General features: G+C 38.9%; 1 protein-coding gene and 1 long non-coding RNA gene across 2 annotated transcripts in view; one reads left to right on the forward strand and one right to left on the reverse strand.

Moving 5' to 3' along the window:
- Positions 1–17,759, forward strand: part of LOC147572700 (uncharacterized) — a 300,233-nt gene that overhangs the window by 134,151 nt on the left and 148,323 nt on the right. The gene's annotated exons all lie outside the window — the stretch shown is intronic.
- The window catches only part of MROH9 (maestro heat like repeat family member 9), a 90,071-nt gene that overhangs the window by 37,760 nt on the left and 34,552 nt on the right, over positions 1–17,759 (reverse strand). The window contains exon 8 of the mRNA XM_086694676.1: positions 3,819–3,954. Within this exon, the coding sequence (XP_086550802.1) occupies positions 3,819–3,954 (136 nt within the window). The remainder of the gene's footprint in view (positions 1–3,818; positions 3,955–17,759) is intronic.

The raw sequence follows: 17,759 nt of genomic DNA on the forward strand, positions 1-17,759 counted from the left end.
TGGGTAGGATTGGAATACTTTCTACCTTAAAGTGTTTGCTAGAACATTACAGTCTGGCGTTTTCTTTGTAGGTATTTTTTCATTTAGTTCAAAATGCTTTCAATTTCTACTTTTATTTCTTTTTTTTGACTCATGGGTTACTTAGAAGTGGATTACCTGGTTTCCGAATATTTTGAATTTTCCAGGTATCTTTCTAGTTTTATTTCTAGGTTAATTCCATTTTGGTCAGAGAATACATTTTGGACGAATTAAAGACTTTATACTTTCTTAAGGTTTGATTCATGGCTTGAATGTGGTCTATTTTGGTAAGTTTTCTGTTTTTCCCTTGAGGAGAATGTTCGTTTTTCCATTATTGGTGGGGTGTTCTCTATATATTAATTAGGTCAAGTTGGTTCAAGTCTATATCCTTAAAAATTTTCTGTGTGATTATGAATTATTGAGAAAGAGATACTGAATTCTCTGACTATAATTGTACATCTGCTCCTTGTAGTTCTATCCTTTTTTAAAAAACTATTTTTAGAGAGAGCATGTGCACAAGCGAGTGGGGGCAGAGGGAGAGGAAGGGAAAGTGTCTCAAGCAGGCTCCCTGCTCTGCATGGAGAGTGTTGCGGGGCTCAATCTCGTGACCCTGAGGTGGTGACGTGAGCTGAAATCAAGAGTCAGATGCTTAACCGACTGAGCCACCCAGGCGCCCCCTAGCTCTATCCATTTTTGTTTAATGTATTTTAATTTTTATAAATTTTTTATTTTAGGGACATACATGTTTAGCATTGTTGTCTTATTAATTAATTGACCCCTTTATCATTATGAAATGATCCTCTTTTTCCCTGGAAGCATTCTTTGCTCTGAAATATATATTTTTTGATATTGATTCAGCCACTCTAATTTCTTTTTGACTAGTGTTACTGTGTTATCTTCCAACTTTTAACTTTTATTCTATTTATGGCTTTGCATTTAAACTGGGTTTCTCATAGGGCAGCATATAGTTGAGCCTTGCTTTTTATCCAATCTGTTAATCTCTACCTTTTCACTGGAGGTGTTCAGAATATTTACATTTACTCTAGATGGCTTTAAGTCTTCACTATTTGTTTTCTATTTTTCCCATCTGTTCTTTCTATTTTTCCTCTTTTTTGTCTTCTTTTAAAGTAGTTTTTAAAACATTACATCTCAATTTGGCTTACTATATATATATATATACATATATATATATAGGTATATATATATATATATATATATATACCTATATATATATATGTATATATATATATATATATATATATATATATATATATACCTCTTGGCTATATTATTTAGGAGGCTGCCTTAAGGTTTATATTACACATCTTTAACTTATCACAGTTTACTCGTTAAGTGACATGTCACACTGTTTGCAGGAACCTTAAAAAGTAATCCTACTTCCTCTTTCAAGCCTCTATTGTTGTCATATAGCTTTTACATTATTATTTTTTGCCTTGAACAGCTGATTATCATTTTAAAAGATTAAATAATGAGAAGGGGTGCCTGGGTGGCTCAGTCAGTTAAGCATCCGACTTTAGCTCAGATCATGAACTCACAGTTCATGAGTTCGAACCCCATGTCGGGCTCTGTACTGACAGCTCAGAGCCTGGAGCCTGCTTCGGATTCTGTGTCTCCCTCACTCTCTGCCCCTCTTCCCACTCACGCTCTGTCTCTCTCTGTCTCTCTCTCTCTCTCTCAACTAAATAAACATTAAAAAAATTTTTTTTAAATAATGAGGACAGAATATTTACCTACATAGTTGCAACACATTACTCTTCATTCCTTTATGCGGATCTAGATTTTCACCAGGATGTTTTTCCTTGAAGGATTTCCTTTCATATTTCTTTTATCGCAGATCTGCTGGCAATGAATTCTAGCAGCTCTTGTATATCTAAACATGTCTTTATTTCACTTTTGTTTTTAAAAGAATTTTTGCTGGCTAAAGAATTCTAGATTGCCTTTTTTCCCCCCTGTACATTGAGAGGCTGCTCCATTGTTTATGGCTTTTACTGATAAGAAATTTACTGTCATATTTACTTTTGTTCCTGTGAATGAAATGTGTCTTATTTTCTCTGGCCCTCTTGAAAATTACACTGTTAATTTTTGCCAGAGTGTTCTTCACCTCAGATATTATGCTTTTAATCTCCAGACGTCCAATTGAGGTCTTTTAGAAATTTTTCTATGTCTCTACTTAACATGTTCATCTTTTTCTTGGACTCTTTAAATAATTGGAATATATTATAACAATTGTTTTAACGTCCCTTTCTACGAATTATATCATCTGAGTTATTTCTGGGTCAGTTTTGATTCATTTCTCTCCTCATTATGTGCTGTGGTCTGATTCTTTGCAAGTGTAATAATTGTTATTGGACACTGTGAATTTTAACTTGTTGACTGCTGGAATATTGGTATTCCTAGGAGTAGGTTTGAGCTTCATTCTGATTAACATTTAAAGTATTTGGAGATAACCTGATCTTTTTAGATCTTATTTTTAAGGTCTGTTAAGTGGCACTAAAACAATTTAGTCTAGAGATCGTCTTTTCCTTCTAATGAAACAAAACCCTTTGAGTACTCTTCCTCATTACTTGTGCATTATGAAGTTTTAAATGCTGGCTTATCGTCATAGGCACTATTCCCAGCCTTTGCGAGTTCATTGGATTTTTCTCCCTAAACATTCTCCCCTGGCCTCAGGTAGTTTCCTTCACATTCGTATTCTTTTTTGTTGTTGTTGTTAAGTTTATTTACTTCTTTTGAGAGAGTAAGCATGAGTGGGGGAGGGGCAGAAAGAGGGGGAGAGAGAGAGAGAGAGAGAGAGAGAGAGAGAGAGAGAGAGAGAATACCAAGCAGGCTCTGTGTTGTCAGTGTGGAGCCCGACACAGGGCTCAAAGCCACGAACTATGAGATCATGACCTGAGCAGAAATCAACTAACTGAGCCACCCATGCATCCTCTCACATGCGTGTTCTGACCACTACATACCTGAATAAGGAGAACCCTGTGCAAATCTCTGGAGCTCTTTGTGCACTCCTCTCTGGCCCTCAGACCTGTGAGCTCTAGCTATCATGACCTCTCTGGATCCCTAATTCTGTCTCTTCTTGGTGACACCATTGGGTTGCAGTCTACAAACTTACTTTAGGTGGTAAGCTCAAGCAACTGTAGACCCCACCTCATTTTGTTTATTTGTTTCCCTCTCTCATAAATCATTGTCCTTTGCTATCTGGTGTTCAATGCCTTACACACAATTATATATATATATATATATATATATATATGTATATATGTATGTTTATATTTATACATTTAGTCATGTATTACAGGAGGGTAAATCTTTTCTCTAAGTTATTTGGAAATAGTATGATACTTCCAGGACTTGCTTTTATGCTTTGTTAGGCAGGCCACAGCAGCATTTACTGCTGGTGGCTAATTTTCCCCCACCCCTGAAGCAAGAATCTGAATATTCCATTTGATGCCCCATTAGAGGGGGAAAATATACCTCCTTTTTTAAAAAGTCCCATTGGTACCATTTCTTCTCTTTCTCCTCTTCTTCCCCACAGCATTCCTGTCCCCAGCATTAACACCCAACACTAATCCAAGTATAGTACTTTATAGATCTTGAAGGACCATGATTGGCATATCTTGATCATTCTAAAAAGATTATGAAAGGCACGTTAGAAAGTGGAGCTATAGATGTTGGGGCAGGCTTTAGAAATCTACAGACATAGAGCCTTCTTGGGACCCACAAGGAGAACAGTTAGGGACAATTTGTAGTACCCCTTAGAAGAGATGGTAAATCATTCTTACCGTTCTGACATTTTGCAATGCAGAGGAGGTGATGCATGCCCAAGGATGCTTGTTGTGTGATTGAGACGTCATTATGGCAACACAGAAGAGACAGTTCTGCTGCCAGGACACCCAGACATGGAGCGTCAACACTTGCCTAATGGGAAGAAACAAGGGAGAAAAATGCATTTTCTGTGCCTAGTCAACATCAAACGTCGGTATCCGATCCTCTAATATCTATATCGGACTAGGGTTAGAGGATGAGCTTCCAAATTTACCAAACCTATGTTCAAATCTGTTACTACCTCAGTTTCCTCCTCTGTGAAATGTAGATAACAAATGCTTCCTTATAATAGTTATCGTGGGGACTATTTACAACGAAAAAGCAAGTTCTTAGCAAAGTGTTTGGAAATAATGGGAACTCAACTAATGTTAGTTTCTATTCTGTAAATCAGGTAGCAGCACATTCCAGGATATTGGGGCAGAGGGAGGATATCCAAAAACTGTCATGTGCTCTTGTCTATGTATGACACACTTCAGATGCCTCTGTAAGCCACTGGAGAAATGTGACTTTTCCTCCTGGAGTTGTTCTGATTCTTCCCAAAGAAATTCATTTTCTAAAAATTCAGAGCATTTACTTTTGATGTCAAAGCTACTATCACAACTTTATGTATTTCTTCCTACAACGTCCTGTGACACAGGCTGTTCAAATAGTTAGATTTTCCTCTTGATTGACTAATCAAGAAGAAAGGAGAGGTGGAAGGGACATTCTGGTTTTGTGAAGGTTTGAGTACCATTACCAATTATTTTTTAAACAAAGGGGCTCTGTTCACATGTAGGTTTGGTAAACTAGTAGGCCTTCTTGTTTCTAAGACAGGTGATTATTTTTCTTAAATAGATGTTTCGAGGATTAGAGCAAATTTTGGTGGTAAAAGTTAGAACCAAGTCAACCCTCTGGGAGGATCCCACAGCCTGTTTCTCTTTCTTTCTACTTCTCTCATATGTCTGCTTAGCCCTGCCTCTCATGTTGCTTGACCCACCCCTTTCTCTCAATCTTAAACACACACACACACACACACACACACACACACACACACACACACACACAGAGTCATTTCTAAAGAGGAATGTGAAGTGAACTGGGTCATGGGTCAAGGGCATAACTGAACAAGGATACTGGGAACGATGGTCTCAGCAGAAGAAGGAGAGATAATCCTTTACTTCTGTGGATTCTTTGTAAGGCTGGCCTTGGGGTCCCTCTACTCTAGGAGTCCTATGAGTTACGAGAATCTAGAAGCAGACAGTACAGACATTACTCTGGGCTCTAGGGAGACATGTTTTCCTTTCCTGGGTGCTCTTTTCTTTGGAATTGCAGCCCAGGTTTCTTTTTCCATCTAATGGCAAAATTTTAAGAACCACCATCACACTGTGGGACTGAGTGGTACTTCTCTATCGGGCCTGATGGGGGAGTAGTCCTCTCAGCTTAGTTCACAGAAGTTGGGAACCATTTACAAGGGATTGCCCCTAAAGTCTTATTTGCCTCAAATGGCTTTTCTGATTATGCCTCCTCAAGAACTTGTGGATGTGCAATTACCAGGTGTTTTTGTAAATGAAGCTATCAGTGGTCTATCTATTCTGTTTGCCAGGTTGGGTCTGTCTAATTTCTGTCTCTATTGTAGGTGTGGCTGTTTCTAGATTGCATGGCACGTTTGAGGAGGATGGGGAACATGACAGGAGAAAGGCTCTGCACTGTGGAGCACACTGATTGTGCCCTTCAGAAGTGTACCAACAACAGCTACACTCTCTCCAACACAAGACTTTGGGAACTTCCAATACAATATGGCCCTGCTTTTATAGAAAATCTATCCAAGTGCTGAAAGGAAAATAAGCATTAAGATCTGGAGAAAAAAAAAAAAAAAACTTCTCAGAATCCATCCCTAAGCTGGAGTATTTCTGCGCACTTTTCTGACCCTTTCTTACTGGATTCCTTCTTTGTAGATGTGGCCTCTCCAGTTCCTTGTCTTAACAATAATGGTAGTTTAGGTACTAAATTCCAGAGGCAACCACTCCTAAGTGTTTTTAGCTGCTTCTTCTGGAGGTCACCTTTTTATCTCTAAATAATGGACTCCCATTTCTGTTCTAATATCAGTTTGGGACATTGCCTATCTATTCCTGCTGTGATAAATTAGGGGTTATCACATCTTTCTGTTTTACCACCATCCTGTCTATATAGCATGTTACTCATTATGGCACATTACTATTTGTAGTCCTTCCCTTTTCTGTTTTCATAATATGGCAGTACTTTTATTTCTTGTTTCATAGTATACAAATACCTTGTTGATCTTCTGCTTTATAGAGTAAGTGTTTTGGAGCCCTTGTATTTCCCTTCAACTTTTTTCTACCATGTCTTCTACTTTCTTACTACTTTTGCCTGTACTTTATCGTGCATTTATTTATTGTGGCAAAAAAATACATAACCCACAATTTACCATTTTAACCCTTTTAAAGTACCCAATTCAGTAGCATAAATCACATTCACAATGTGGAACAACCACCACCTCTCTCTGGCTCTAAATCTTTTTCATCACCTCAAGTGAAAACCGCTAACCAGTCAGTCTTTATTCTTTGGTAACCACAGTCCCTGTCAACCACAAAGCTGATTTCTGTCTCTGTGGATTTGCCTATTCTGCCATTTCATGTAAATTTCATAGAACATGTAGGCTTTTAGGTCTAATTTCTTTCACTTAGTGTAATGTTTTCCAGTTTTATTAATGTTGCAGTATATATCCGACCTCATTTCTCTTTTTGGCGGAGTAATATTCCATTGTATGAATATACCACATTTTATTTGTCCATTCACTTTGTTGATGGACATTTAGGTTGTTTCCACGTCTTGGCTATTGCGAATTATGCTGCAATGAACATTTGTGTAAAAGTTTTTGTTTGACCAGCTCTTTCAAATTCTTTTGGGTATATACCTAGGATTGCTGGGTCATATGGTAATTGTGTATTTAACTTGTTGAAGAACCACTAAACTCTTCCCTGCATTTTTGCTTTTGCATTGTTAAGTTTATAGCATTTGATGGGATTCGATAACTTATTTGAGTTTTCTGTGATTGATCTTAAAAGCTGAAAATCAATAATGTGGTCTTATTATTATGATTAAGTAAAATTGTTTAATGCATAGGCCATTTTTACTTTAATTATATTTTCTTTTGGCATATAAATATGTTTTCTCTACTCTTTTCAAGGCTAAATTCTCACCTGTGACCTGAATTGACTCTTTATTTTGATAATCATGTTTCTCTCTTTATTTATCTTGGGCTGACTCTGGTATTGGGAGGGGTTAATCCAAATGTCTGACAAATCTTGGTTATCTAGTCATACTTACAAATGCAATGCTTCTTGGCAGAATTTATGTATGTGAGCAAGGCTCATCAACAGGTGGGCTTTGCTTTAGAGTGGTTAGGTGGGGACGCTGGGGTTACACTGAAATATTTCTGAACAATCAGGATAATTTTCTCAGGGGTTTTTCTAGCCATTTTGAGGAAGAAGTCCTCAAATTTTATCTGCCAGCGGACCCAGGTCCCTGTGGAATATAGTACATGTTTAAAGGGGGATGGAAGGCAATAGAGTCTTCTGTATAAACTTTCAGTGAATCCTTTCAGTTAATGCATGTATTTTCAACCCTGCTTTGCCTCTCACCCTTCATCATTACTTGGACCTCCAAGCTCCAGCTTCTCCAGAGTTGCATAGGGCAAACTGCTTCCTAAAAAGCTGTACCCCATCCTAATGTTCACGTGCACCTGTCTTTCAGCTTCCTTTGTGAGGCTTTGTCAGTTACCATTTTCTATCTTTTCTATCATCCTGTTGACATCTAGCCCACCTAAAACTTTTTACTAATTTGACAAATTTCATCACTTCCATTTTGTGAGGACTTTAGAGGGAGAGGAGAGAAAGGCATGCAGATAATCTGTTAGCTTTGACTGGAAATCCTCCACTCATCTTTTATTTATTTATTTATTTTAAAATTTAATTCCAGGTAGCTAATATACAGGGTTGGTTATATTACTTTCAGGTGTACAATGTGATTCAACACTTCCATACATTACCCGGCGTTCATCATCACAAGTGCACTCTTTAATCTCCATCACCTATTTAATCCATGCCTCTCCCCACTTCCCCTTCGGTAACCATCAGTTCATTCTCTACAGTTAAGAGTCTGTTCTTAGTTTGTCTCTCTCTCTCTTTTTCCCTTTGCCCATTTGTTTTGTTTCTTAAATTCCACATATGATTAAAGTCATATGGTATTTGTCCTTCTCTGACTTCTTCTATTTAGTCTTATACTCTCTAGCTCCATCTATGTCATGGCAAACAGCATGATTTCATTCTTTTTTATGGCTGAGCAATGTTTCATTGTGTGTGTGTGTGTGTGTGTGTGTGTGTGTGTGTGTGTGTGTGTGTGTGTATAGATACCACTTCTTTATCCATTCATCAGTTGATGGACATTTAGGCTGTTTCCATATCTTGGCTATGTAAATAATGCTGCTATAAACATAGGGGTGCATGTATCTCTTTGAATTAGTGTTTTTGTATTCTTTGGGTAAATACCTAGTAGTGCAATTTCTGGATCACAGAGCAGTTCTGTTTTTAACTTTTTGAGGAATCTCCATTCTGTTTTCCACAGTGGTCGCACCAGTTCACATTCCCACCAACAGTGCCAGAGGGTTCCTTCTCCTCCACATCCTTGCCAACATGTGTTATTTCTTATATTTTTGATTTAGCCATTCTGAGATGTTGGAGGCGATATCTCATTGTATGAATTTACATTTCACTGATGGTAAGTGATGATGAGCATATTTTCATATGTCTGTTGGCCATCTGGAGGCCATCCAGTCAAAGACATAAATGTCTATTTATGTCTTCTGCTCATCTTTAATTGGATTATTTGTTTTTTTGGGTGTTGAGTTTTATAAGCTCTTTGTATTTTGGATACTAACTCTTTATCAGATATGTCATTTGCAAATATCTTCTCCCATTCAGTAAGTTGTTATTGTGCATGGTGTAAGAAGGGGTCAGTTTCATTTTTTGCATGTAGCTGTCCAGTTTTTCCAATACCATTTATTAAAGATACTGTTTTTTCCCCCACTCAATATTTTTTCCCGCTTTCTTGAAGATTAATTGACCATGTAAATGTGGGTTTATTTCTGGGTATTGTATTCTGTTCTATTGATCTATATGTCTATTTTTGTGCCAGTACCATAATATTTTGATTACTACTGCCTTGTAATATAAGTTGAAGCCCAACATTGTGGTCCCTCCAGCTTTGTTTTTCTCTTTCAAGATTGCTTTGGCCATTTGGGGTCTTTTGTGCTTCCATACAAGTTTTAAGATTCTTTGTTCTAGTTCTGTGAAAAATGCTGGTGGTATTTTGATAGGGATTGCATTAAATCTGTAGATTCCTTTGGGTAGTGTAGACATTTTAAAAATACTTGTTCTTCCAACCCACGAACATGGAATGTCTTTCCGTTTCTTTGTGTCGTCTTCAGTTTCTTTCATCAGTGTTCTATAGTTTTCAGAGTACAGGTCTTTCACCTCTTTGGTTAGGTTTATTCCTAGGTATCTTATTATTTTTGGTGCAATTGTAAGTGGGATTGTTAATTTCTCTTGCTGCTGCTTCATTATAGGTGTGTAGAAATGCAAAGATTTCTGGGTATTGATTTTGTATCCTCTGACTTCACTGAATTCGTGGATCAGTTGTAGCAGTTTTTTGGTAGAGTTTTTAGGTTTTCTCTATATAGTAGCATGTCATCTGCAAGTAGTGAAAAGTTCACTTCTTCCTCATCATTTTGGATGCCTTTTATTTCTTTCTGTTGTCTGGTTGCTGTGGGTAGGACTTACTTCCAGTACTATGTTGAATAAAAGTGGTGAGAATGGACTTCTTCCTGACCTTAAGGGGAAAGCTCTCATTTTCCCCCTATTAAAGATAATGTTAGCTGTGAGTTTTTAATACATGGCCTTTATTATGTTGAGATATGTTCCCTCTAGATGTACCTTGTTGAGGGTTTTTATCATGAATGGACATTTTACCTTGTCGAATGCTTTTTCTGCATCTATTGAAATGATCATATGGTTCTTATCCTTTCTCTTATTGATGTGATGTATTACACTGATTAATTTGCAAATATTGAACCATTTGCATCCTTAGAATAAGTCCCACTGGATTGTAGTGAATAATTTTTTTTAATGTATTGGTGAATTCAGTTTGCTAATATTTTGTTGAGTATTTTTGGATCTATGTTCACCAGAGATATTGGCCTGTGGTTCTCTTATTTTGTGGTTATATTTACCTCATTTGGGTATCAGGTTAATGCTGGTCTCATAGAATGAATTTGGAAGTTTTCCTTTCTCTTTTATATTTTGGAAGAGTTTGTGAAGAACAGGTATTAACTTGTATTTAAATGTTTTATAGAATTTGTTTATGAAGCCATCTGGCCCTGGCCCTTCATTTTTGGGGAGTTTTTTGATTACTGATTTCATTTCTTTGCTGGCTATTGATCTGTTCAAAGTATCTATTTCTTCCTGTTTCAGTTTTGGCAGTTTATATATTTCTAGGAATTTATTCATTTCTTCTAGGTTGTCCAATTTGTTGGCATATAGTTTTTAATAATATTCTACTATAATTGTTTGTTTTTCTGTGGTGTTGGTTGTTAGTTCTCTCTCATTTGTGATTTTATTTATTTCAGTCTTTTTACTGTTTTTCATGATAAGCCTGGCTAGAGGCCTATCAATTCTATTGACCTTTTCAAAGAACCTGCTCCTGGTTTCATTGATTTATTCTACAGTGTGTGTGTTTTAGTTTCTACATTTTATTACTTATTATTCTATATTCATTTATTCCTGCTCTAATCTTTATTATTCCTTCCTTCTGCTGGTCTTAGGTTTTGTTTCTTGTTCCTTTTTCTAGCTCATTTAGGTGTAAGATTAGGTTGTATATTTGAGGTAGGTATGTATTTCTATAAATTTCCTTCTTTTTTTTTTAAATTTTTTTTAACGTTTTTATTTATTTTTGAGACAGAGAGGGACAGAGCATGAACGGGGGAGGGTCAGAGAGAGGGAGACACAGAATCTGAATCAGGCTCCAGGCTCTGAACTGTCAGCACAGAGCCCGACCCAGGGCTCGAACTCATGGACCGCGAAATCATGACCTGAGCCGAAGTCGGCCGCTCAACCGACTGAGCCACCCAGGCGCCCCTAAATTTCCTTCTTAAAACTGCTTTTGCTGTATCTCAAATGTTTTGAACCACTGTGTTTTCATTTTTATTTGTTTCCGTGTAATTTTTTATTTCCTCTTGTATTTCCTGGTTGACCCATTCATTGTTTAGCTGCATGTTATTGAACTTCCGTATGTTTGTGGTCTTTCTAGAATTTTCTTGTAGTTGATTTCTAGTTTCACGTGTGATGGTCAGAAAAGATCATCTTTTTTGCATTTGTTGAGACTTTTTTCCTGGCCTCATAGGTGATCTATTCTGGAGAATGTTCCCTGTGCACTTGAAAAGAAAGTGTATTCTGCACTTCTAGGATGGAGTGCTCTGAATATATGTTAAATCCATATGGTCAAGTGTGTCATTCAAAACTACTGTGTTCTTATTGATTTTCTATTTGGATGATCTCTCCATTAATTTAAGTGGGGGTGTTAAAGTCTTTTACTGTTAGTGTATCACTATCAACTAATTCCTTTATGTTTGTTATTGTTTTATGTATTTGAGTGGTCTCATGTTGAGTGCATAAATATTTATAATTGTTGTACCATCTTGTTGAATTGTCCCTTTTATTATTTTATAGTGCCTTTCTTTTCTTTTTTTTTTTTCCTTTTTTTTTTTTTTTTTTTTAATTTTTTTTTTTTTTTTCAACGTTTATTTATTTTTGGGACAGTGAGAGACAGAGCATGAACGGGGGAGGGGCAGAGAGAGAGGGAGACACAGAATCGGAAACAGGCTCCAGGCTCTGAGCCATCAGCCCAGAGCCTGACGCGGGGCTCGAACTCCCGGACCGCGAGATCGTGACCTGGTTGAAGTCGGACGCTTAACCGACTGCGCCACCCAGGCGCCCCTATAGTGCCTTTCTTTGTCTCTTATTACAGTCTATTTTAAAGTCTAGTTTGTGTGATCTAAGTTTTGATACTCTTTCTTTTGACATCCATTTGCATGATAAAAGTTTTTCCATCCCTTTGCTTTCAATCTGCACGTGTCTTTAGGACTGAAATGAGTCTCTTGTCTTTTGTCTAGTTTGTCATCCTAGGTCTTTTGATTAGAGCACTTAGTCTATTTCCATTCAAAGTAATTATTGATAGATATGTATTTATTGCCATTTTGTCATCTGTTTTGTGGTGGATTTTGAAGATTTTCTCTGATCCTTTCTTGTCTTTCTTTTGTAGTTGGCTCATTTTCTTTAGTGATATATTTGGAATTCTTTCTCTTTATTCTTTGCATGTTTATCAGTGGTTTTTGATATACGGTTACCACTGGTTTGTATATAACCTCTTCTGCATGTCACAGTCTATATTAAGTTGATGGTCACTTAAGTTTGAACTGATTCTTTTCTCCTCTCCTCCCCACGTTTTAGTCATATGTTGTCATATTTTGCATCTTTTTATTTTGTGATTTACTTGACTGATTTTTTTTTTTTTTTTACAGAAATAGTCCTTTTTACTGCTTTTGTGTTTCCTACCTTCATATTGTCAGTTTTGGTCTTTGCTTTCCACTCACAGAGTCCCCTTTAGTATTTCTTGCAGGGCTGGTTTAGTGGTCATGAACTCTTTTAGTTTTTGTTTTCGGGGAAACTGTTTATCACTCCTTCTATTTTGAATGATAGCCTTGCTGGACAGAGCTTTCTTGGCTTCAGATTTTTCTCATGCAGCACTTTGAATATATCATGAACTCTGGCCTGCCAAGTTTCTGTTGAAAAATCTCCTTCTGGCATCATGGGTTTTCCCTTGTAACTGACTGATGCTTTTTCTCTTGCTATTTAAACCATTTTTTTTTCTTTATCACTATATTTTGCCATTTTAATTTTGATATATCTTGGTGTCGATCTGCTTTTGTTGATTTTGTTGGGGAATCTCTGTGCTCCCTGGATCTGGATGTCTGTTTCCTTCTCCCCAAATTAGGGAAGTTTTCAGCTATTATTTCTTCAAATAAATTTTCTCCCCACTTTTTTCTCTCTTTTCTTCTACTGGGACCCCTACAATATGAATGTTATTATGTTTGATGGAGTCACTGAGTTCTCTAAGTCTATTCTTGTTTTGCATAATTCTTTTTTTATTTTTTCAGTGTGATTGCTTTCCATTACTCTGTCTTCCAGGTCATTGATTCATTCCTCTGCTTCTTCCAGTCTGCTATTCATTCCCTCAAGCATGTCTCTGATTTTATTTATTCAGCCCTCTATCTATGCTATGTAATTCTTTATCATGTGTTAATGGTCTCACTGATGCCTTCCACTCTCTCTTCAAGTCCAGCAAGTATCTTTATGATCACTACTTTAAATTTTCTATCAAGCATGTTATTTATATATTTTTTACTTAGATCTGCCTGTAACCTTGTCCTGTTCTTTCACTTGGGACAAATTCCTCTGCCTTCTCATTTTGTCTAAGTCTCTGTGCCTGCTTCTCTGTGTCAGAACAGTCAGCTATGTCTCCTGTTCTTGAAGGTAATGGCCTTATGAAGAAGAGGTCCTTAGTGCCCTATAATGTAAGCTCCCTTATTCCCCAGGGCTTGTCACTTCAGGGAGTATCTTCAATGTGTGCTGTGTGTGCTCTGCTGTTGTGTCCTGGCCACTTTATCCTGCAGCTCAATTGTCTGTTTCTCTGCCTATTGTGGGAAGTGTTTGGTCCTTGGCTTGAATGTGACAAGTTTTAACTAGGTGTGCTCTGGTCCGCTTGTGAGATGATACCCATTGCCACCTCTACCAGAACTGAAGCCCTGCAAAACTCTTGGGACAGGAGACTCAACGTGGGCAGGGGTTTGGGCCAGCCAGTTTTCTCGGAAAGGGCACCTGCTGGGCTGGGACCAAGCAAGCATGATTGGGAAGGGTGATTCTGCTGGAGCATGGCGGCGGGGGGGGGGGGGGGGGGGGGAGGTGGGGTCAGGGCTTCATGTAAGCAAATTAGGTAGTGATTGCGCTGTCCTGGTTGCTGCACATGGGTCTGTGTTAATGCTGAGGGGAAGGAGAAGGAAACGACATCTTCCAGTTCCTTTGTTCATGGAGGGGGGTTTCTGCATGAATGTTGCCTTTCCGGGGCACACTCAGAGAAGAGCAAATAACCTCCTCACTGTGTGCCCCAAGTGCTTTTCATATCACTGTTTCCATGCTGTATGTCCATAGGCTGCCTGTTTGCTTTCCCTCTAAGAGCAGCACAATGTCCTCTAAGCTCTTCTAGAGCCAAGTCTGCTGACCTTTAAAGCTCCAGGCTTTAAGCCCCAGTGATTGCAAGAACTCATGAAATTTGGCTCCTCCCACTTTCCGAGCCAATTGCCATGGGGATTCGTCTTCCCCGCGTGCTACCCACTGTGCTAGTCTGTCTCTTACCCTTCTCTTCCACCACATCTCCCTCCCTACCACAGAATTCATGATTTGTTTCTTTCCCAAATGGTGTGTCCACACTTCCTACCATCTTTGATTTGGGCTCTTCTGGACTCTTCTCTACTTTTAGTTGTGGAGTTTATTCTGCCAGTCTTCAGGTTGATTTCTAGGGTACTTAAGATGATTTGATAGTCACCTACTTGTATGTGTTGGACAAGGCAAGCCTAGGGTCCTCCTACTCCACCCCCATCTTCCTCCCTAAATCCCACCCATCTTCTTTTGGTGGGGGGATTCCCACTCATCTAATTATTATTATTATTATTATTATTATTATTATTGCTGCTAAAAGCTTTATCGTTTACATTTGGCCCATAGCTTGGGAGAGGGCTGCAGGGTGGTTAAAAAGCTACCTAGTGGCTGCAGGAAGAGGCTCAGGCACAAGCCCTCGCACCAGGGGGATGCCAGAGGGGCCCCTCAAAAAGGCTGCTGGGCTCCAGAAGCTCTTAGTTATGCTTCGGGGTGAGGCTTTTTAAGAGATACTTGTTCAGCCCAGCCTGGGGGTCAGCCAGCCTATGGAGGTTTGTCAGGTGGTCGCCCATCTTCTTGATGACTTTTACCGCTTCATCGAGGAAATGATTCTCTAGCAAGTCACAGAAATGAGGGTCTGCATGGGCAGAACGCAGGGCATGCAGACCCAAAAGGGGCTGGTTCAGGCTCTTCTCCAGAACCAGGGCGGCTTCCATGGAATCCAAGGTTTTACCCCCACTCATCTTGATATGGCTTCTGCATGTTCTAGAAGAGGGTGTGGCTGCCACACTGGTTTTGCATCTTCAAGAGACGCTCAGTGCCCTCCCACTTCTCCTCAGCCAATTCTTGAAAGAAGTGGCTTATGCCTTTAGAGCCACATCCTCATGGCCAAAATAGAAGCCCAGAGAGAGGTAGGTGTAAGAGGCCCACAGATGTCTGTTGACCAGGCAGTTGACAGCGGCCTCCACCTCTGTGGAATAATTCTGACGAATCTGGGTGCTCCTGGTTGATCGGTAATAAGGAGTTAAGCTCAAAATAGGGTATCGGCTGGTCCTGGAAGCAGAGGGTGGCCAAGAAGATGGCTCCAAAGGTTGCAACTGGAAGAAAGTTTGGAGAGTGGTTGGAGGCTGATAAAAGGGGCGCCCCTGAGTCTGTTCCATCCAAACACTGTTGAAGCAAGAGAAAGATTGGCAGGACCACTGGTGCGCTGCCCCACCCATCTCTCAAATGCTGAAAGACTGTGCCAAAAGAACAAACCCAGGAAAAGTCTTTCTGTTAACGATATAAGATGACACAATTAACTCACGTTTCTTTGCCTGTTTGAAAATTGAATAGTTTAATTGAAAGGACAAATATTCTTTGAGTGTGGAAGTTCTTCACCCTGATAGGCACATAGGTCGTATAAGGGGAATTACTACAGGAAAGAGTATTTTTGATAGAATATAAATGGTAGTTTGGATTATTTAATAATACAAGGGCCACTGAGATTCTGGAAGGTATAGAATAGGGTAATTTATTTTTTTATGTTTACTTATTTATTTTTGAGAGAGAGAGAGAGCAAGCGCCCACAAGTCGGGGAGGGGCAGGGAGAGAGACACAGAATGTGAAGCAGGCTCCAGGCTCAGCACTATCAAGTGCAGAGCCCGAAGCGGGACTCAAACTCATGAAGCATGAGATCATGACCTGAGCCGAAGTCAGACTCTTAACCAACTGAGCCATCCAGGCACCCCAGGATACAGTAATTTATGAAAGAAAAAAAAAGTCTTTCCAGTGAACAGACAGCACGTGAGCACAGAATAGGTAGTTACATATAATTAGAGAAGGGCAAAGCAGATCTTCACTGATTATCTACAATGTGTCAGACACACAGATACAGAGACAAGGCCTGGGGGAAGCCTAGTTTTTAATTTAATAATGCATTCATCTGTTTTATTTCATATATTTGTCCTCTCTCCCCCATTAATTTCACTGACTTAACCATGTTTAGAGGACATTATCCTAAAGAGAAAGTTAACTTAATAAAGTTTTATGCCTGCTTGACTATGACGAACTGGTTGATGCTAGCTTAGCTTCTATGTTCTGGAAAATGCTGGTGTGCTTCCACCTGCTGGTCCTTAGTGAACACTGCAGAACAAAGTAATCCGTTACCCTATTTGACTTCTCAAATCTCAGTTATAAGTAGGGACACCCAATTTATGACAGGCTTCTGCACACATGTGAATTTACAGATTTATTTTTTTAACAGTTGAGGGATGAGATGTGTGTAGGGGAGAATGAACTTCATGAACATAATCAAAATTGAGAAGAGGTGATAGAAGATGACAAAACTCCAAAATGTCATACCTGCTACCTGAGTGGAACTCACTAGAATATAAATGAACAAGTATATGTATACTGAATACAAATGCAAAAGCAGACAGCCGCTCATGAATAGATCTTGGTCAGACAGTCGCCATCAAAGACTTGCTGAGTGCATGAAACATTTAGAAACTGTTCAGAAAACAGGCTGGAGTTGCGAACTGCACTTAATCTCAAGCCTTGCTGCAAAATTTTGAATGACTAGCCTTTCAGACATATGAACGGACAACCAAGCCGTTTTAGAAATAGAAGGCTGCCTTCCCTGGCCAGGCAACCAGAAGATTGAAGCAAATCACTCCATCTCTCTTTAGAAATAGAGAATTAGCTGATGCAAAGAACATCCTGGACTGCATTTCCTCCTGTAAGTAAATTATGTTACCTTCCAAAGCTGATTTTAAACAAAACAGTAAAAATTCAGGTATATTGTAAAGTGTATCTAGGCTTTTTGTCTCAATATGTCAAAAGCTCTCTGTGTAAGAGGTAGAATATGGGTACGTGAAGGTGTCATCACGAATGTATGTTTCTGGCCCCCTTCATTCTGAACTCCTGAATGATTCAAACAATCAGGTGAGCAATTAGAAGACTTCTGTTTAAAAATCACAGTTAAGAATGAGTTTCACTTTTTTTTTTTTTTAATTTTTTTTTTCAACGTTTATTTATTTTTGGGACAGAGAGAGACAGAGCATGAACGGGGGAGGGGCAGAGAGAGAGGGAGACACAGAATCGGAAACAGGCTCCAGGCTCTGAGCCGTCAGCCCAGAGCCTGACGCGGGGCTCAAACTCACGGACCGCGAGATCGTGACCTGGCTGAAGTCGGACGCTTAACCGACTGCGCCACCCAGGCGCCCCAAGAATGAGTTTCAAAACAGAGACTGGATACACGCTATCCAAAAGGGAGAGAAATGTTCATAGACGGCAAGGATTTTTAGAAGGCAAGGAATGATGTTATTAAAAATACAGAAAACCCCAGTAAATACTGGAAATTATGAGATGCCT

The sequence above is a fragment of the Puma concolor genome, chromosome E4, assembly GCF_028749965.1.
Source record: "Puma concolor isolate L17-30 chromosome E4, mPumCon1.1.hap2, whole genome shotgun sequence".
Classification (NCBI taxonomy): Eukaryota; Metazoa; Chordata; class Mammalia; order Carnivora; family Felidae; genus Puma; species Puma concolor.